We start from the raw sequence: 18,325 nt of genomic DNA on the forward strand, positions 1-18,325 counted from the left end.
ATATGTCTATGTATTAGAACAGTCAGTGTAAAAGCATATGACAGACTAATCATTCTAATCATATTGGTTAGGTAATACAATTTCATATCTGTTCACGCTAGTATCTAAACCGTGTCGGACTCATTCAAGTAAAATTAGATTTTAGAACTTGACCATACTTCCTTTTACATACGTATTTCGTACGTGTTTTTCTGTGTCTGTGTATTTATTCATGTCTATTTTTTATGCGTATAATGATTTACGCTTAAAATGAATAATGTGGCTCAAGCCACTTTTATTTGCTTGAAGTATATTCATTTAGGAGACATTGTTTTGGATGTTTAAAACACCTCTGCACAGTGAGGTTTACCACTATAATGCATACTAAATTAAGTTGAGGATCCAAATTAAACCTAATTTGTAAAACCTTTTACACAAATTGTGTGGCTCAGTGCTGAGTACGCAAGACCCTTGTAATTACTAAACGAATTAAAAGTAACTACATTTCAAGGTTTTTGTAAAAATTCGAAAACTTACTTATCTGAACCTTTACGTCTCTTTTGTAGCACATAGTTAGTTATTGGTTCACCACCATCATCTTCAGGTGCTTTCCATCTCAAAGTTATTTCATCTGCTTTCACGTCTGTTGCTTCAAGTGGTCCACCTGGTGGACTTGGTACGTCTGTTCAAAAAAGATACCCATGTATTTAAAATACAAATGTCGATGTTTGAAATCAACTCCCCTAATGAATAAATCATGTATTTTTGAAAAGTGGGAGAAAACCAAGACCACATTTTTCTTTAGAAGTAGAACAGCTAGTCAAGAGAAATTAATTACTAATGTAGATTCATACGAAATCTGATTATAGTACTGATGTGAAAAGAGAAAATGAAGAAGCAGTGACAGACGATGGAAGTTATTTTTAGGGACAATATCTCGCTTATTTCAAAATCTATAATATATTAGCTTTTGGTTTTGTCCCTGCTTTATTCCAGAAGTCATAAGCTTTCATTGAATTATTGTAATTTAAACGTGATATTTGTATTCCATTTTTTTACTATAATGCTCTAGTTTAGACATGATTGTTTCTTTTCTAATTCTGTGTACGTCTTTGATTGAGATCATGAACTGATTGGTGTTAGACCACCACTGAAAACCTGGAAGCACTGGACGGTCGTTTCGTACTATTGTGGGACTCCTCAGCAGTGCACATCCACGATCCCGCTCGTGGGATTCGAACCCAGAGCCCTCAGTCTCGCACGCGAACGCTTAACCTACTGGACCACTGAGTCGGCATCCAATGGTGTTAATGTCTAACCTCAACCAATCCTTTGTACGTCGTTGTCTTGCTAGCTATGTATTTATTCATATGCATTTTGAGTCAGTTCAAATTAGAAATAAAACGGATAACTATCCCGTTTAATCGTCTTTTCTCCCTGGGCTTGGCAACCTATAAGTCATGTGTTAGTTATCGAATAGTTTTCTCCTATCTTCCCTCGAGACTGTTTAGTCACGGTCGAACTAACTTATTGCAAGTCTCAAGGTTGGGCCAAGTAACCTATCGGGACGAGAAATTAAATTATGTCGAGGTAGATCTCTCCTCCTTTATATTAAGTGCCGATTAGTAAGCAGATAGACCAAAGATGCAATAAGTACACTTATATTACAGTGACATCAAAGTCAGGCTGAAAATCAGTTATCCTAATTGTTTAGATCGGTTGACAAAAATTTCATTTTCAGGTTGATTACAAGTGATTTATCGTTCCTGTGATTGAGTATTTCTAAGAAAAAGTAATATTTCTGTGCTAAAGAAATACTAAATTGTTCAATTACTGAAAGAATATGTTCAAGTAATGTGTTAACATGAATATGGGGGACTTGCTTGATGCTTTTGGATTTAATGGATTTTAAATGTCACTGACAACATTCTTTACATTTTCTGCATACTTCTATATAGTTTGTAATTTTCAAAGAATATTTCAATTATTTATATGATTTTTGTACTTGGTCTACTTATATTTTGTAAATGAAATGTTAAATTCCACTATTAATGAACATACCAATTACTTCTACTTGACAAGAAGTAGTTGCTTGACCTTGTTCATTGACAATTGTCAACTGATATTGTCCTTTATCTGCACGACGGACTTTTCCAACTGACAAAACTACTGTACCTCCTGGAGACATTTCAAGAACTCCTCCAGGTCCAGGATTTGCAGGTGGTGGTAGGGCTTCATTTGTTTCAGTTATTCGTTTGCCATCAATTTGTATAGGTTTATCGTTTTGACTCCAATTAAATCTTGGCTTCGGATGACCAAACCAAGCAACAGGAAGCTTTAAGTCTTGACCAGCCTTATAGGTACATCAAAAATTTAAATTATTTATTAGTAAGGATTTTGAATAATAACAAATGTAGATATCAGTAAGTGAGTAACTTTTACAACTAATCGATTTCAACAGTAACAGAATATACAACGTAACGTAGTTGATTAAAATGTGTAAATTCATAAATTAAAAATTTTCTTGAAAGTTGCTTTACTTAAATTTCAATAATCCGTTAATCATGTTAAAGTACATAAAATTATGGTTGAAGTATTTCATAAATAACCTAAAGTGTGATAGGAATATGGAGATCAAATATTCATATATGATTTGCTTCAGAGATGAAACCTTGGATTCCTAATAGTTTATAGTAAATGAGGAGTGGAAGTGACGTATTATCAATTGAGGATAGTAGATAATATTCTACTACTTTAGGCAAATGATTGTTTAATCACAGATAACATAATTCTAAGTTGTGAACCTTATTTTATTAACTTGTGAAGTAGACTTATTATATTTTGAGTTTTGATAGCTCTGAAATTAGTGACAGCAATTATTTGTTTTCTAGTAATGATTAAATTAAAAAACTTACTTAAAGTAATTGAGTTTGTTTGATAACATTTATTTCGGAAGGGGAAAATTAAGGACCGTTGTCTGAATATTTAAATTGAGCTGTTCTACAGCCGAATTAATACCAGTGAATCTAATAAAAAATGTTTCATCTAATTTATTTATGAAATTAACAAACACTTCTATTTAAACTTCTTGAAATAATGTACAGTGAGTATAATCTAAGATCCAAACAACTTATAAGATAAATGAATATAATAGTTTTGGCTATGATGAACAAATAAGAGTAACTAACCTTCAGCTTAACATCCTTGAGGCCTCCAACTCCACTGCCTAAACCACCAACACAATCATCAGGGGTACATATTCTCGGTGCTTCTGGTTGATCAACAGCTGTCACAGGTGCAGTAGGTCGAGTCGGTTCACCTGGACCCTCATCGTTCACTGCACGTACACGAAATTGTGCAGTCTCACCCTCCTTCATTGGGATAAATGCACATGGTTCTGTAGTCTGTTTCACAGGTACCCAATTACCATTTTCATCTTTCTTTTCCACTTGATATCCAGTGATTTTACTTCCACCATCTTTACGTGGTTTTTGCCATGATAATTTTACACCATTTTTATTAACTTTATCCACATTAATTGAATCTGGTGCACTAGGTGGGTCTAAAATCAAGCGAAAATGAGAATTTGTATATTTATACACAACAGAAATGATTAAAAGGCAAATTCTTAATAATAAATGAAAAAAACTTACATGTTGGATCTTTTATAACTTGAGGCAATGTCGCTTTAGATGGACGTCCAGCTCCAGCGTCATTTACTGCACTAACACGAAATTCATAAGTTTGTCCTTTTTCTAAACCTGTTAATTCGGCCTCTTTTCCATGCACTAATCCTGTTGTGGCTGGTTTCCATTCTCCGTTTGGTGTACGTTTTTCAATCAAATAACCTAAATTAATCATGAAAAGTATAAAGATTTGAGTAACAAATATTTGTATGATATTTATCGTTTATGAATAAATTTTTCGAAATATATTGATTTTACCATGAATTGGATTTCCTCCATCATTTTCTGGTGGTTTCCATGCTAATGTAACTCCATGACTGTCAAATGATTCAACTTTTACATTTTCTGGTGCATCCGGTGCATCTGAAAACAAATCAAATATGAAGTTATAACTTGTATTTCATATTACATCTTAATAAGAATATTGATGAATAATATCCTTAATCAAAGAAGTACAAGTATCAAACTAATGGTAGATATTTAAAGCAATTAGTCCCATTAATAAATTTCGATGATGTAATAAGAAGACGAAGACTATCAGAACTATGTGATATATTAGCGCAATACATTTCGGACAATCTGATCACACATATAATTGTTAAAAACATTTATATATAAAAATAAAAGGTCAACTAGGCTAGAAACGGAGGGTACGAGAAGATAAGGATAATAAAGAAAATAATGTGAAAACAATTTGAAACCTAATCACTTTGGATGATAAGCTAATATTACCAGGGTAGGTTTAAGGTGAGAACAAATTGTTTATGAATGCACGAAGGGGGTTTGAATTTTTGTATGACTACGCCCTTTTACACCCTTATACAATACCACAAAAGCCTGTTAAGATCAATCTTATGACCTGTTTTAGTTACGTGTTTGGCAATAGAGGATGATGGATGTTTATCCTCTACTCTTATTGGATCATTTGATTATATTTGTTTCTGTAACCACTTCGGTATATGTCACACACCCTAATTTTTAGATCACGATTGCTCCTCCCTATGTATGTGTGACCACACACATGCATTTAAATTGGTAAACACAGTGGAAATTCATTTGCCCCACGGCAATTTTTTTTTAAAAACCCCCACCCACCCTTTTTAAAAATGTTTTTTCAACCCAAAATTGCAATATTTTTCATCCCGTTTCGTCCAATGAAATGGCTAGTTTTGAAGTTCGTTTTTAATTTGTTAGTTATGTTTTGTCGGATTGCTATAAAACATCAGTACTTGTCGACGAAGTACATTTTAATCATCATTATGGAGGACAGTAACGTGCCTAGTACAAGCGCTGTTGTTTCTCACGTAACAGAAATAGAGGAAGTCTTTTTGACAACGTTGTTTCTCGTTGCGTTCACATCGATTGAAGCGTTGAAGTCCGCTATCACAAATTATGAAAGATCAACTTACTGTCATTATGTAGTTCGAGATTCGCATTTGTGCAGAAATGAAAACTCGTACATTAAATTTGTGGACTGGACTGTTGTACGTGGGAATGTGCATCACAATCACGAGTGCAATTCCCTAAGGTACCAAGGAAATTCATGGGTGCGCAGGTTAACAGAGGCCCAGTTTGAAAATGTGCGACCGCTGCTAATATCTGGTACTGCTTCATTCCACATTAAGAATTATGCTTACCATTCTTATGGGAAACTACTGACTGATCAAGATATCTATAATATGCGGTACAAAGTGTTCTCACAGGCGAACATTCCTGGTAAGCCATTTGCCAATTTATAATGTAAACGATAGGTGATTACGGGAAATTGAAAGCGCACATAACATCTTTGGGTGGGCGATGCGAATACGAATTAGACGATGAGAACTGTCTATCGTACTTTTCTTCAGCACTGGTGATCAAAAGATTTTTGCAGACCGTTTCGGTGATGTTATTGGTTTGGACGGAACATACAAGACGAATAACGAGAATATCTATTTATATCAGGTCGTAGCCCTTGATATGAATTTGAAGGCGATACCCGTTTGTATTGCATTTATAAGTCGCGAAACATCGACTTTGATTTCTCGATTCCTGTCGTTCTTCCAAGGGTTAACCAACAGTCGACAGGTGGTAGGCATTGTGACAGATGATTCACCTGCAATAGCTGCTGCCATCATGCAGGTGTATCCCAATGCTCACCATATCTTGTGTCGCGTCCACCTTGTTCGCAATGTTATAAAGAGGGTAAGTGTTTCGTTCATTAACATTAACCCAGTAACCTTAATTGTAGAGGGTACGATCAGAAGTGATACAACTATTTTTTCACCTGATGTTTACTCAAACGGTTGAAAGGTAAATCAAAAGCAACATAACATTATTTTGTAGTTTTAACAATGTATTATCCTTGATCGAAATATCGGACGGAACGTTTGCCCGATATGTCAGAGACCACTTATTAGCGAGAAAACACAAATGGTCTACAGCTTTTCGACCATCAGCAACGCTACTTCAACTCAATAATACGAACTTTGTTGAGACAAGTCACCGAATTTTGAAGATGCATCAACTGAGTCGAAAAACACCTGTGCTGAGATCTATATTTAGTGTGCTACTTCGCGTTGGATATTGGATGGAAGCAAGATTACAGAAATATACATCAGATTGCCGGGTAAAAGCCAACATCGGCCAAGAGCCAGCAATGCGTGGACTTCAGGAACGACTGACACCAGCTGCATGTCAGGTACTGAGGCGGCACTTGCGCACTCCTTTGACGGAGTTTGTAATGTCTGCTGACTTTACAACGCCGTTGATGCATCGAGGAAATGTCGATTTGGATGAAACGTTAAGTAACGACGAGGATGACGTAGTTTCTATAAACTCAGAAGAGTTAACAGAACGGGACATCCAAAATGAAGAAGATGAAGAGAACCGTTTGTGTGACATCTGTAATCTTGCAAGGCCGCCCTATGAAACTGGTGATGAAGTGGGTTGGGTTTTCTGTCCTTGTGAAGCTATGTTTCATAGATTCTGTGCTTATGACCCATCACCGAACGTACGAGCAGTACACTGTCCGATGTGTGGCGCCATTACCAACTAATAGTTTGGACGTCCCACCGCGAGAACGATTAAAGGCCCTTTTCAGGGCCACCCACAAATTGATTTAAAGGCATTTTTCCCAATATTGTTTTTGTCTTTGGCAAAGGTCAAGTGATTAAGCACTTTTTAATGTCGAATGCATTTCGATATACCTTAGATATTAATAATCCATAAGCGATTATCGCTCATGTATTCGTAAACTTGTTTCTAATGTATAATACATACAAAGGTTAAGAAAGCAGACAAGATTTTGTCATTTTATGAACACTTATCTAATAATTTTAGATGTAAAATAATGTGATTACCGTTCATGTCTTAGTAACATATTTTTAAACTATCTATTACTAGTACATTTTAATAGGAATATTTTAATATAGTGAAAATCGTTATTTTGTCGTTAGGTGAATAAATTTAGTAGTGAATATAATAAGATAGTTACAAACATGAATGTGATTAAAGCTCATAGAGATGTAAACGAAATTGAGAAAAATATATTCCTTATGAATAAGATACTGACATTATAAAACAAGTTGAAATTAGTAATCCGATTAAAAGGTCATATAGTAAGTGTTAAAAGAAATGAGAATATTATCCGTTTCATGAATACAAAATGCAAGAATTTCATATTCCAGTTTTATATTAATAGTACCTGAAACCAGAACTAAGCGTACGTATGAATTAAGTCCAATCGTCAACTAAGCCTTCATTGTTATTCATAACCACTGATTATATCAACGTATTCATTTGCACACCCATATAACTATTAATTACTGGTACAATCACACTATACAGTTATAAGTCCATAATTTCCATATTTTATAAAGGCCAAAAATATGTCATGGCATTAATGAATTTGACAATGTAATGTATTAACAATGGTGAACGTTTACATCTGTTACGACATATATATATATAGTTACAAATTGTAACATTTGCAAATTACAAAGGTCATTCAATAAAGGTCTGGATTATTTGCAGTACAGTGTTCAGTCACAATAAGTGGAAGAGCATTATAGGAAAATTTAAAATGCAAAAAATTTTGTGTCAATGAAATGCATAGTATGACAATTGAATCTTGTCAATTGACATAATAATAATAATAATAATAATAATAATAATAAGGAAAATAAATAATAATAGAATTGTAAATGTTCATTGATACAGTTGACCTTATTCATATTTATACGTTTAAAGTCGATAGATATTTGTTGAGTCAGTCAGACGACGTAGGCTTGTTCATTTACACTTCATGAAACTGATATTTCAAATGCTTGTCAAAAATGGTTACATTCGTTATGTCTAGATATAGTTCAAGTTTCATATTACGGCGGTTAACAATATTCACACATGACTGATTAAACACACTAGTTTTTATTACGACCAAAAAATTAATTTTAAAATACAGAACTACAAATAATTTACAAGTGAACACAATAAACCCTTTCAATGGACTATTAAAATTAACCACATTTAAATCTAACGTTTTCTAATTCTCATTAAGAATGAACATTTACAAAAAAAACGTTCACTAAATATTAAGTGCCTATTTCGGTTAAATTTACTACTACATTCATATACTGTCAAAGTCAGTTCATTCAATGATGGTCTACGGTTGCTTCACCTGAATTATAAATATTGCAACCAGTAAGTTATCATAATGATTTATTGTTATGTTGATTTGTTTCTCGAACTAACAGACCATGTGTTACCAAAAAACCTATGCATACACTTTAGTGATAGTTTGTTTATTAATTTGGTATTAAAGATTTGACTACCGACCTCATTCAGTAATCATTATTATCAAATATTCAAACCGGTTTTCAGTTGCTTTTTTCCAAAAACTTTCTTTTTATGTGATATATATAAGTACTCGTGACATTAAAATTGTTGATCGGAAATCAAAAATTTATCCCAATACACATTCACTAACAGTAGGATTGCACTTAAGTTGGTGTTTTTTCCTATAAATGTCTAAATTTCTTACAAGACTACGATTACACAAAAAGATTTATTCATTATCGTTAAATTTCAAATGTAAAAATCAAAATTCTGACATCCAATCACAGCTCTAGATACGATTTCAATTTCAACTAATCACATTGCAAAGATGAACAGTTTACGACCAATTACAAAATTATTAAAGGTGACAAAATGTTTGTTCATTATCACTTGAGCACACACTTGCAAAACAAGTACACCAATCACCGATCGCTAAATTTTTCTTTGACACCATACATTTTTTTAGAAATGGGTGGTAGGGAATCTTAATTGCCGTGGGCAAAATGTCAACCAACACAGTGGGATGTGATGTTCTTAACAAGTATATGTGTGATCAGATTGTTCAAGATGTATTGCGCTAATATATCACATAGTACACTATCGAAATGGTAGATAGTCCATGTGAAGTAGTATATAGCCATGTCTTTAAAAATAATAAATGACATTTCTGATTTATCAGTATAGGGTTGTGGAGACTATTAAGTTTTTGACGGAGATCATGAACTGATTGATGTTAGACCACCACTGAAAACGTGGAAGCACTGGACGGCCGTTTCGTACTATTGTGGGACTCCTCCGCAGTGCGCATCCACGATCCCGCTCGTGGGGTTCAAACCCAGAGCCTTCAGTCTCGCACGCGAACGCTTAACCTACTGGACCACTGAGTCGGCATCCAACGGTGTTAATGTCTGACCTCAACCGATCCACCATCTTCGATTGTAGTGTGGTAGATATTGTTTCTACCCGACAGGGATTAGCTCCACTGGTTTGATTTCTGATTCAATAAATAATAGATAGTAAACGTTGCTTCACCTTATTTCTCTTAACAATGGTGTCCTGAAAAATCTAATTCATTTTAATTAAATCTGTGACCTTTGCTCATTGACTTAATTACATCTTAATTTTATCATTTAGTTAGCTAATTTGTTTATTCACTAACCTCTCTTGTTATATAAGGCTACATTTTCAACATATGAATAGTTAAAAACTTATAAACTTAAAACTACAAGTCGGTAATGTCATTTTTTCAACCAATTTTGTCGCATTTCGAGATACCCTCTTAAATTCAACTAAATTATATCAGTCCTTTTATTATCTCTACATTTAGACTGTTTTTAGTTAATTAAAAGTTTCTAGACAGGATGAATTCTATTTTCTATGATCACTTTTTGTTCTTAATCTCTTTATAATTATCAGGTAAATAAAATGTAACGGACTAAAACTTTAGAATATATATTTTCTACGGTGACGTCAATCATTACTCGGTGCAAATTGCTTTTGTAATTTACTTTTCTAAAGAAATGAAAATCCAATGAATTGGAATTTCATTAGTAAATGAAAATGTCAGACAGTTAGCTGACCTGACTGTTAGTCTAGTGTAACAGAGTTATACACGTAAATATGATACTTGGAAATGTAATTAAAATCTAGTATAGGCAAGATATACAATTATTACTCTGATGGGTTAGAAACGTCGAAAACAAAGAAAAGTTATTCAGAACTCCTTATAACTGACACTATTAAATGAGCTCTCATAGTTTAAGCGTTATTAAATAATTTATTCTTCTCATTTACCGACTTGTTAATATCTACTGATAATTCACTACATGTACCATTAATGTTGTACTTACCAAATGGGTTTTTAGCTGTAATTGCTGTATTCGTTTCTGCTGGTTCACTTGGTCCCATAGCATTCACAGCAGATACACGGAAACGATAACGCTTACCTTCAACTAAACCTTTGATTGGACAACTTGTACTAGTGACTACAGCTGGAACACGTTCCCATACTTCAGTGGTTGCATCACACTTTTCAACGATATAGTCTGAAAAACCAAATTTTATTAAGAAAATGTAGTTTATATTCAAAATATCAGTTATTTTACAGTTAAATTATTTAATTGTGTAATGATTTTCAAAATGAACACTTGATAACTAGCAGAACATTTGAGTAAATTTATTTCGACTTCAAATATAATCGTAATCCCATAGTATATCCGAATTACTTACTTATTGATGTGAACAGAGAAACATGAAGCCTTGACAAACTACGGCAGCTATTTTTCGAGACGTTATTTCATTTAATTTAGAGCTTGTAAAACAGTAACATTTATTTTTGTCCCTAGTCTATTCTACAGATCACAAGCTTTCGTTTGATGTATGATTCACTGTCATAGCCTTTTTTGTTCCAAAGCTATTGTAATTTAAACGTAATATTTCTTACTCTATTTTCGACGCTGATCTCCAGTTTTGGACAATTGTATTTTCTTAATCGTTGTGCGTTGTGATCTGGTTAGTCATCTATTTATTCATGTACTCTTTTACACTGATCTGAAATCGGGAACCAGATCGGAAGTGAGAATAAATCGAGTAGAATTGCAGTCGACTTCTCTCACTCGCGTGCTTGTAGGTCAACTAGGTGATAGGATAGTTTTCTTCGCTCTACCCCACTTCGAACTCACGCGAACTAGACGCAAGGTTAAACCGGTCAGCCTATCGTGTCAAAATCATAATCTAGATTAGACAAGTTATCCTTAGCACCAAAAGTGGGTAGACAGATCAAGGACACATATTCTCAGTTGATTCAAGGATATTTCAGTATTCTTTCGTGTGTTTTCTTCTTTTCATCTTAACGCATATTTTGCCATAATGTTATGATAGGTGAACAATTAATTTATTCAATTATTCCAAGTTCTATTATACAAAATTTCCGACTTGCATTAAATCTAATCTTTTCTTACTCATTTGGTAAAATACATATTTCCATTCGAGTTCTATAGAATTAAATAGTTAAATACAAAATTTTATACCAAGTAATCTTTATGATTACAGAAACGTAGTTGGTGACTGATAAAACTAAATTAACAATCCATCTAAAACTTTTTGGATTGGTAATGGTCAATATCCAGTGGTCTGCAATTAGCCTAGTCAAAAAAATACCATTTAATATACTGGCCCAAATGAATTCTCTCATTTCATATTATGTGTAATAACTAATCGAATCTACTGGAAAGTATATAGTTGCATCTTTTGATGATGTAGATGTACTCAGTCTATAGTCAGATTGTGAATACAGAAACAGTTTGTTGAATCAATTTTTTATTCATGCCTCGAGTTTCTTCCATATTCTTTGGCTGACATAAAGTGACTGTGATTATTTTTCCCTATCTTAACAATAAATTTCGAGGATACGAGCATAAATGTAGTGACTAGTTTAAATGTTATCGAAACATGTACTCAATAAGTCCAGATACATATCTTTTTGCGCTTATATATGTAAAAGTGAAACAAACTGAGAAACAAAGTACTCCTGACTATAACCGCGTTTGAACTTGGGTCTCAACTAGTGATATGGTAATTAATAAGACTTATCGTTATTAAAAATGTGATAACTGCACAACATGTTGGCTTTTATTAATATCCGGAACTAATAATAGCCGATTATACCATTTTTTAAATTACAAACATTACTGGTAGAAAGGTGTGGGAAAAGAAATGGGGGGATGTTTGAAAAACTCCTAATTAATGCGTGGGATGCTAAATTACGAATTTAAACCACCGTTCTTTTAATGTTGTTCGTTTTCTCTGAAGACTTTGTTCATGTTTTTTGTTAATGTAATATCATTGGACAATCATTTTCAATACTTCGTATAACTCTCTAATTGATAAATTCAATTTATTTAATTAATCCACTAGTATATACTGCACTCTATGAGATTTATTGATAAACTCGAGTACTGATAAAAAAACATACAAAAAACCACGGCACAGATTGTTCCATATAAAGATTGGCGTAGTGCTTTGAAAATGACATTGTTACGAAAGGGATTTTCTTCGTAGGTGAGTGTCGTCATCAAATAATGTCAGAAGTAAACTATTGTTACGCAGGAAGCCCTGGACAACTATTTAATCTGCCTACAACCCTATTAAAGATCGAACTCAGTGCCTACAGGTCTAGGCTGTAAGTAAGAAACCTTCAGACCAATGTATTACAATCCAACAGCCTATATTTACGTTACTGAAATGTTCAACTTGTTTTATCTTATTTGACTAAAGTTCGTATTTTTTCAATAATTTAACATACATTTTTCTAATGTATTTCAGAGTTATTATGATTTACGATTTCTAAACTTTTTTCCAATACTCTAACTTCATTTTTCTCAAAATGATTAATAATGACCTTTAAAACTGTTACTCATCGTAACTTACTTGAAATAAGTTAATTATAGAAATGTCATTTCTGCTTACCAATTAACATACCACATATACACACAGTTATATTAACTTATTTTAAATGAATGTATATTCTGATAAGCTTAGTTTATTGCCACCTATACTATAATGATTAATATGGTCCTGATAGTAACCGAAAGCTACCTTTAGTCTGTTTATTTATCTTCCATAATTTTTACTGTCGCCTTAGAGAAGTTCAAATCAGTTTTTCTAATGAGTCGGTAGTGTTATGAAGTTACAATCACTGACATTTTTACAAGTATATTATTATGTTATTATTAAGTAGTTCCATGACAGATGTCATAATCGAACAGGCAGTTTCCAACAGTGCTGGCAGTAGCTGTTTTCGTAAAGTTTGTAATAAGTCGGGAGATTTAGATTTGTAAACAAATTAATTCTTGTTTTTATTAATGAATATAGACAGTTAATGTTTCAACAATTGATTTTGTTTTGAAATATTTCCCGACTTACAATTCATGCTGGTGAATGTCTCGATATCTAGGAAGGTAGAATCGTCATGATGGATTTATGAGCTCACTACTTTTCATTTGATATGCATTTTGCATACATTAGATAAATTATTCATTGATTATCGTTTAACAGTTCGCCCTAAATAATAGAGAGTGATATTTTCTAGCTAAAACAACCAGCTTTTACTCAATATGGTGTAGGTTCATACCCAGATATGTCAAGTTGCCTTCAACCGAAATCGATCTTCTAAGAGAACGTTCCCAAAAATCCCTAAACTGTTTTCTATCCTGAGGTTCGTTGCTCTCATCGAGTTTTAATAGAACTCAAATGCTCACGGGTTGTTTTAATTAAACATGTGGCTGTATGATATCTTCAACGTGAAGTCATCACTTCAAAGTAATGGAAAGTATAAAGGGTAATAAATTATATCTGGTCATCTATACTTATTATTGAAGATTAGTGAATAAGTTGACTATAACAAATTATATATGAGTTCAAATCATTACAACGAATGAATGATATGTTATTTTAGAAAAAATCTAATAAAGGTCATTTTAATTTTACCGATGATTGGACATCCGCCGTCTGATTCAGGTGGGCTCCAGGTTAATACACAACTATCAGCATATATATCTTTAGCTTCAACGTCTGATGGTGGTTGTGGCTTATCTAAAGGGAGATATAAAGAAGACAAACATGGTATATTTATCTGACTAAGATTCAATGAAAGCTGTACATTTTAAAGTAATTATATTTAGAATGATTTATTAAATTCTGTTTGATTTTTAATACATAACACTGTCAAAATGAGAGTTTGATAACTGGTCGGATTTTGTATTTCAATGACTAGTGTATAAAGATGATGACATAATGACCACTGAATTGGATTCTTGTTGACTAGCATTTACTTGTCTTTCTTACTCTTTTTGCTTATTTACAGGCTTGGAATATCATTAAACACACAGTGGTTTTTGTACAGCTTGGCTACCCGAGTAAAATATTCATTCAATTATTTCCATTGGTTATATCAGCCATTAGGGTGAAATAACTCTCACCCTATTTTACTATTTCCGTAATTTATATCATTACTGCCATTCTATACATGACATAATCGTCAACATTTTATTTGATTTGTAATTGGATTATTATTTCTCTCCCCCTTTGTTATCTAGATTATCTAGATCACTGATCACACGATTTTAATTAGCACAGGGACTCACTGTATGTACATATGTAAATAATTTTACTTTTCCCGAAGCCTATGGATTTGTCAAATGAAACCGGTTTACAATTAAAAATATCATCGCTAATCAACCGTGACAAATAATGTCGTATTTCTTTTCTGCACTAATAATTTACCTCTTTTTGGACATATTTTAGTTAATTCTGTAGGTTGACTCGGTTCACCGATTCCTGCGGCGTTTACAGCACTCACACGGAATTCATACTCAGCATTGTCATCAAGGCCATCAACATGAGCATTATTATTCATAACAGGCTTTCCATCTGGTGTAGCGGGTTCCCAGTCAGTAGCAAACTTTTTCCGTTTCTCTACTAAATAACCAGTGATACGAGCACCTCCATCTTTCATTGGTTTAGACCAGGTTAAATCGACAAAGTTCTTCCCAACATCTTCAACAGTAGGTGTACCAGGACTATCAGCTGTGGCTAAAATAAAGAAATATTGCTTTCAGTGATACTATTTTCACATTTATAGGTAATGAAAATCTTTATAAAAATAAGGTACAACAGACTGACAAATCATCGTTCGTAACACATGTGCCATTACTATAATGTTATAATATTGTTTGATGTAGATAGTTGGGAATTATACTGACGATAGATTTCACAAGTCATATAAAACACTTTGAATGTCACATTTTCAGTTTTTGCTCAATCAGTTGTTATTTTAAATCGATTTCATTCTGGCAAGGATTTCAATATCACATAAGATATCACTAGTTACATTCGTCATAAAATTTTATTCAGTTCATAAAACCAAATCAAGTTGTCTAGTTAGTTAGTGAATATTCTATTCCGCGTGAAATTATTAGTTATGAATGAATAGTGTGCAGCATGTCAGTGATAAAATCAATTATATATTAATAAATCCTTGAATATATACTTTGCTTTAATTGTGTATGCCGTTATGATATTAGAAGTGTTAGAACTGGTTTTAAATACCAGTGGGATGAGCAAAACAAATATATCAAGCTTATGAATTACGAAAATGAGAAAATATGATATCTGTATTTCATAGATAGTCGGTATCTATAGTAATGATAAAATTTTGGATTCGGCAATTTGTCGGAGTCTATACGTCAACAGAGACTAAGCAATCCAGTTATCAATACCAAAACAGGAGAGTGCATGCTGGTTTATAAATGTACCGTAGAGATTCTATCAAAATTAATTAGGTTTTATGATAAAACAGTCAAAATATCGCATCAGGAATTTCTTAAAAGAAAACTTAAGTGATTTTATAGTTGATCATGCATAGAGTTTCTGGTTTTGATAACGTTAAATAAACAGTTGAAATCATGAGTCAGTTGAAGCTAGATCACCATGTAAAACCTAGAAGCACTGGGCGGCCGTTTCTGATAATAATCATCTGCTCACTAGTAACTGACTTCAAGATATACTCCTGGAGTTCTAGTGAGAAGCCGTTACCAGTGGAGTTCAACCAGGTCTGTTGTGAGATATCAACTCACTGAAGACAATGGTGTACGGTGGCGCAACTTCGTGGATTGGTTGAAGTTAGATATTAACACCTTTGGATGCCAGCTCAGTGGTCTAATGGTTAAGCGCTCGCACGCGCGACCGATAGGTCCTGGGTTCGAATCCCGCAGCGTGTGGGATCGTGGATGTGCACTGCTGAGGAGTCCCATACTTGGACGAAATGGCCATCCAGTGCTTCCAGGTTTTCGATGGTGTTCTAGCTTCAATTGACTCATGATTTCAACCATTGAAATTTCTAAAAATCTCTGCAAAACCCTTTCTGTTAAATAAACAGTTTTCTTGATTTTTGACTAAACAAAGTCAAGTTTGCTGTAAAAGTTTTTAGTAACACACTACTTTTTCTCTATTTGTTACATCGTGCAACATAATTTCGAAATTAGCAAATAATATTTACACGTTGGTATTGTTTACTGAAAGGTATTTAATTTGCTGTCATCGAAATGTTTGTCCCTAAAACACTTTAATTAACTTTAAAATTGTGAACCCAGTTCTTGAGTATGAGTTAAACATTGATAGATCTAAGAAATGAAGGAGTTTTCTATCATTTCTGAGCAACCACATAAAAACTATCAAGGATCCATATAAATATTAAGTTTACAAAAGTTTATATATTCTCTATATTGTTTTCTTAAGTTGTTAGAAGTATGGAAATGAAGTTAAAATTAGATTTATAAACTTATTTCAAATAGTGTAACACAAATAGATACCATTAACTCGGTAGAGCATAATTGAAAAATTAAAAAAAATCAGATAATTCAGATTATTTCTACCTGGAAATTTAAATGAAAAGGCACAGTATAAACTGAGAACATAAGTTCAGCATTATTTTTTATCATACTACCCTAACTGACTTGTCTCTACTCCCTACTGATCTATTCAACAGATCTTTATATATCATGGAAATGTGCATTATTATTATTCATAGTATTCCAACGCTAACAAAAATGGTTTGACAATCATCGATTAATAGACACATAATAAAATTCACTTTTAATTAAAAACATTTTTTTCTATTGTTAGAAAAAATTTCATTTTGTGAATATATACTACTTACTGAATTTAGGTTTGCATTCAACTGGTCGGTTAGCTGTACACGGTTCACTAAGTCCAACCTCATTTTTAGCACAAACTCGAAATAGATATTTTTCTCCTTTCTTAAGTCCATCGACTAAACACAAATAACAATAATAACAGATATAGATATAACCAACAGAAATGTCAATTTGTAGGAATTAGTTTTATCAAGGAAAAAAGAGAACTAGTTTATCATTTATTTCCAATTTGTGATACACTTATGATTTATCAAAATTATTTTGATTCAAATGTACTGAATTGGATTAGAGGATTTATTAATCAGTTTTTAAAGCGTCTTAATAACCTTGGCATTTACAGTGTCCTTGGAATTCATACAGAAGTCCATGTTGTACATATTTGTATTAGCGACGCTTGTTGTGCTTAGATAACGTCCAACTTTTCTAAGGGTTTTAGAATACTATTTATTAATGCTAGTGCTTACGTTAATCGCAAAAGTAATCATATAATATTGTACTATCAATGATCTACTAAAGTAGGTAAATGAAGTGTTTAAGACTTGGTGTTTTATTTGTCGTCTAATCAATATTCTGGGAAGTTAAAATGGGATAAAAATAATTTTCTCATGTATTACTCACATTATTTATCTTACATAGATTACTTCTCTAATCACTGTCATCATCTATTAGCATAACTTTATTAGTCATGCGATAACTATTCAACGACTAAGAATAAATTAGTTACGCTGGTTAGGTATATTAACTAGTTCCAATCCAAATAAATAGTAGTAATAAACAATGTAACTGGTATCCGTTTCTCTAGGAATTGATTCATTTATTTCTGTCAACAATTTTACCTTTGGAATTAGCTAGAGTAATAATATTTTGTTTCTAATGAATAATCAAAATTATTAAGACGTCAAATATTCTGAGGGAATGCTTGGAGTTCTAGTGAGAAGCCATCACCAGTGGAGTTCAACCGTGTTGGGCGTGAAACAGTTACTCATCGAAGAAAACAGAAAACGTCGCGCAACATCGTGGATTGGTTGGCTTTAGACATTAACACTGTTGGATTACTGCTCAGTGGTTAGAGGTTAAGAGTTCGCGCGCGAGACCGAAGGTCCTTTTTTGGAGTCCCGTGTGTGCGATCGT

General features: G+C 33.0%; 1 protein-coding gene across 2 annotated transcripts in view; it reads right to left on the reverse strand.

Annotated features, from left to right (window-relative positions):
* Positions 1-18,325, reverse strand: part of UNC22_1 (Twitchin) — a 197,641-nt gene that overhangs the window by 79,068 nt on the left and 100,248 nt on the right. For both annotated transcript variants that reach the window (XM_051213168.1, XM_051213169.1), the window contains exons 40-48: positions 17,197-17,310; positions 14,763-15,071; positions 13,968-14,072; positions 10,331-10,525; positions 3,924-4,028; positions 3,633-3,827; positions 3,168-3,541; positions 2,041-2,332; positions 517-661 (exon numbers count right to left, since the gene is read on the reverse strand). In XM_051213168.1, the coding sequence (XP_051069120.1) occupies positions 517-661; positions 2,041-2,332; positions 3,168-3,541; positions 3,633-3,827; positions 3,924-4,028; positions 10,331-10,525; positions 13,968-14,072; positions 14,763-15,071; positions 17,197-17,310 (1,834 nt within the window). The remainder of the gene's footprint in view (positions 1-516; positions 662-2,040; positions 2,333-3,167; positions 3,542-3,632; positions 3,828-3,923; positions 4,029-10,330; positions 10,526-13,967; positions 14,073-14,762; positions 15,072-17,196; positions 17,311-18,325) is intronic.

The sequence above is a fragment of the Schistosoma haematobium genome, chromosome 3 (assembly GCF_000699445.3).
Source record: "Schistosoma haematobium chromosome 3, whole genome shotgun sequence".
Classification (NCBI taxonomy): domain Eukaryota; kingdom Metazoa; phylum Platyhelminthes; class Trematoda; order Strigeidida; family Schistosomatidae; genus Schistosoma; species Schistosoma haematobium.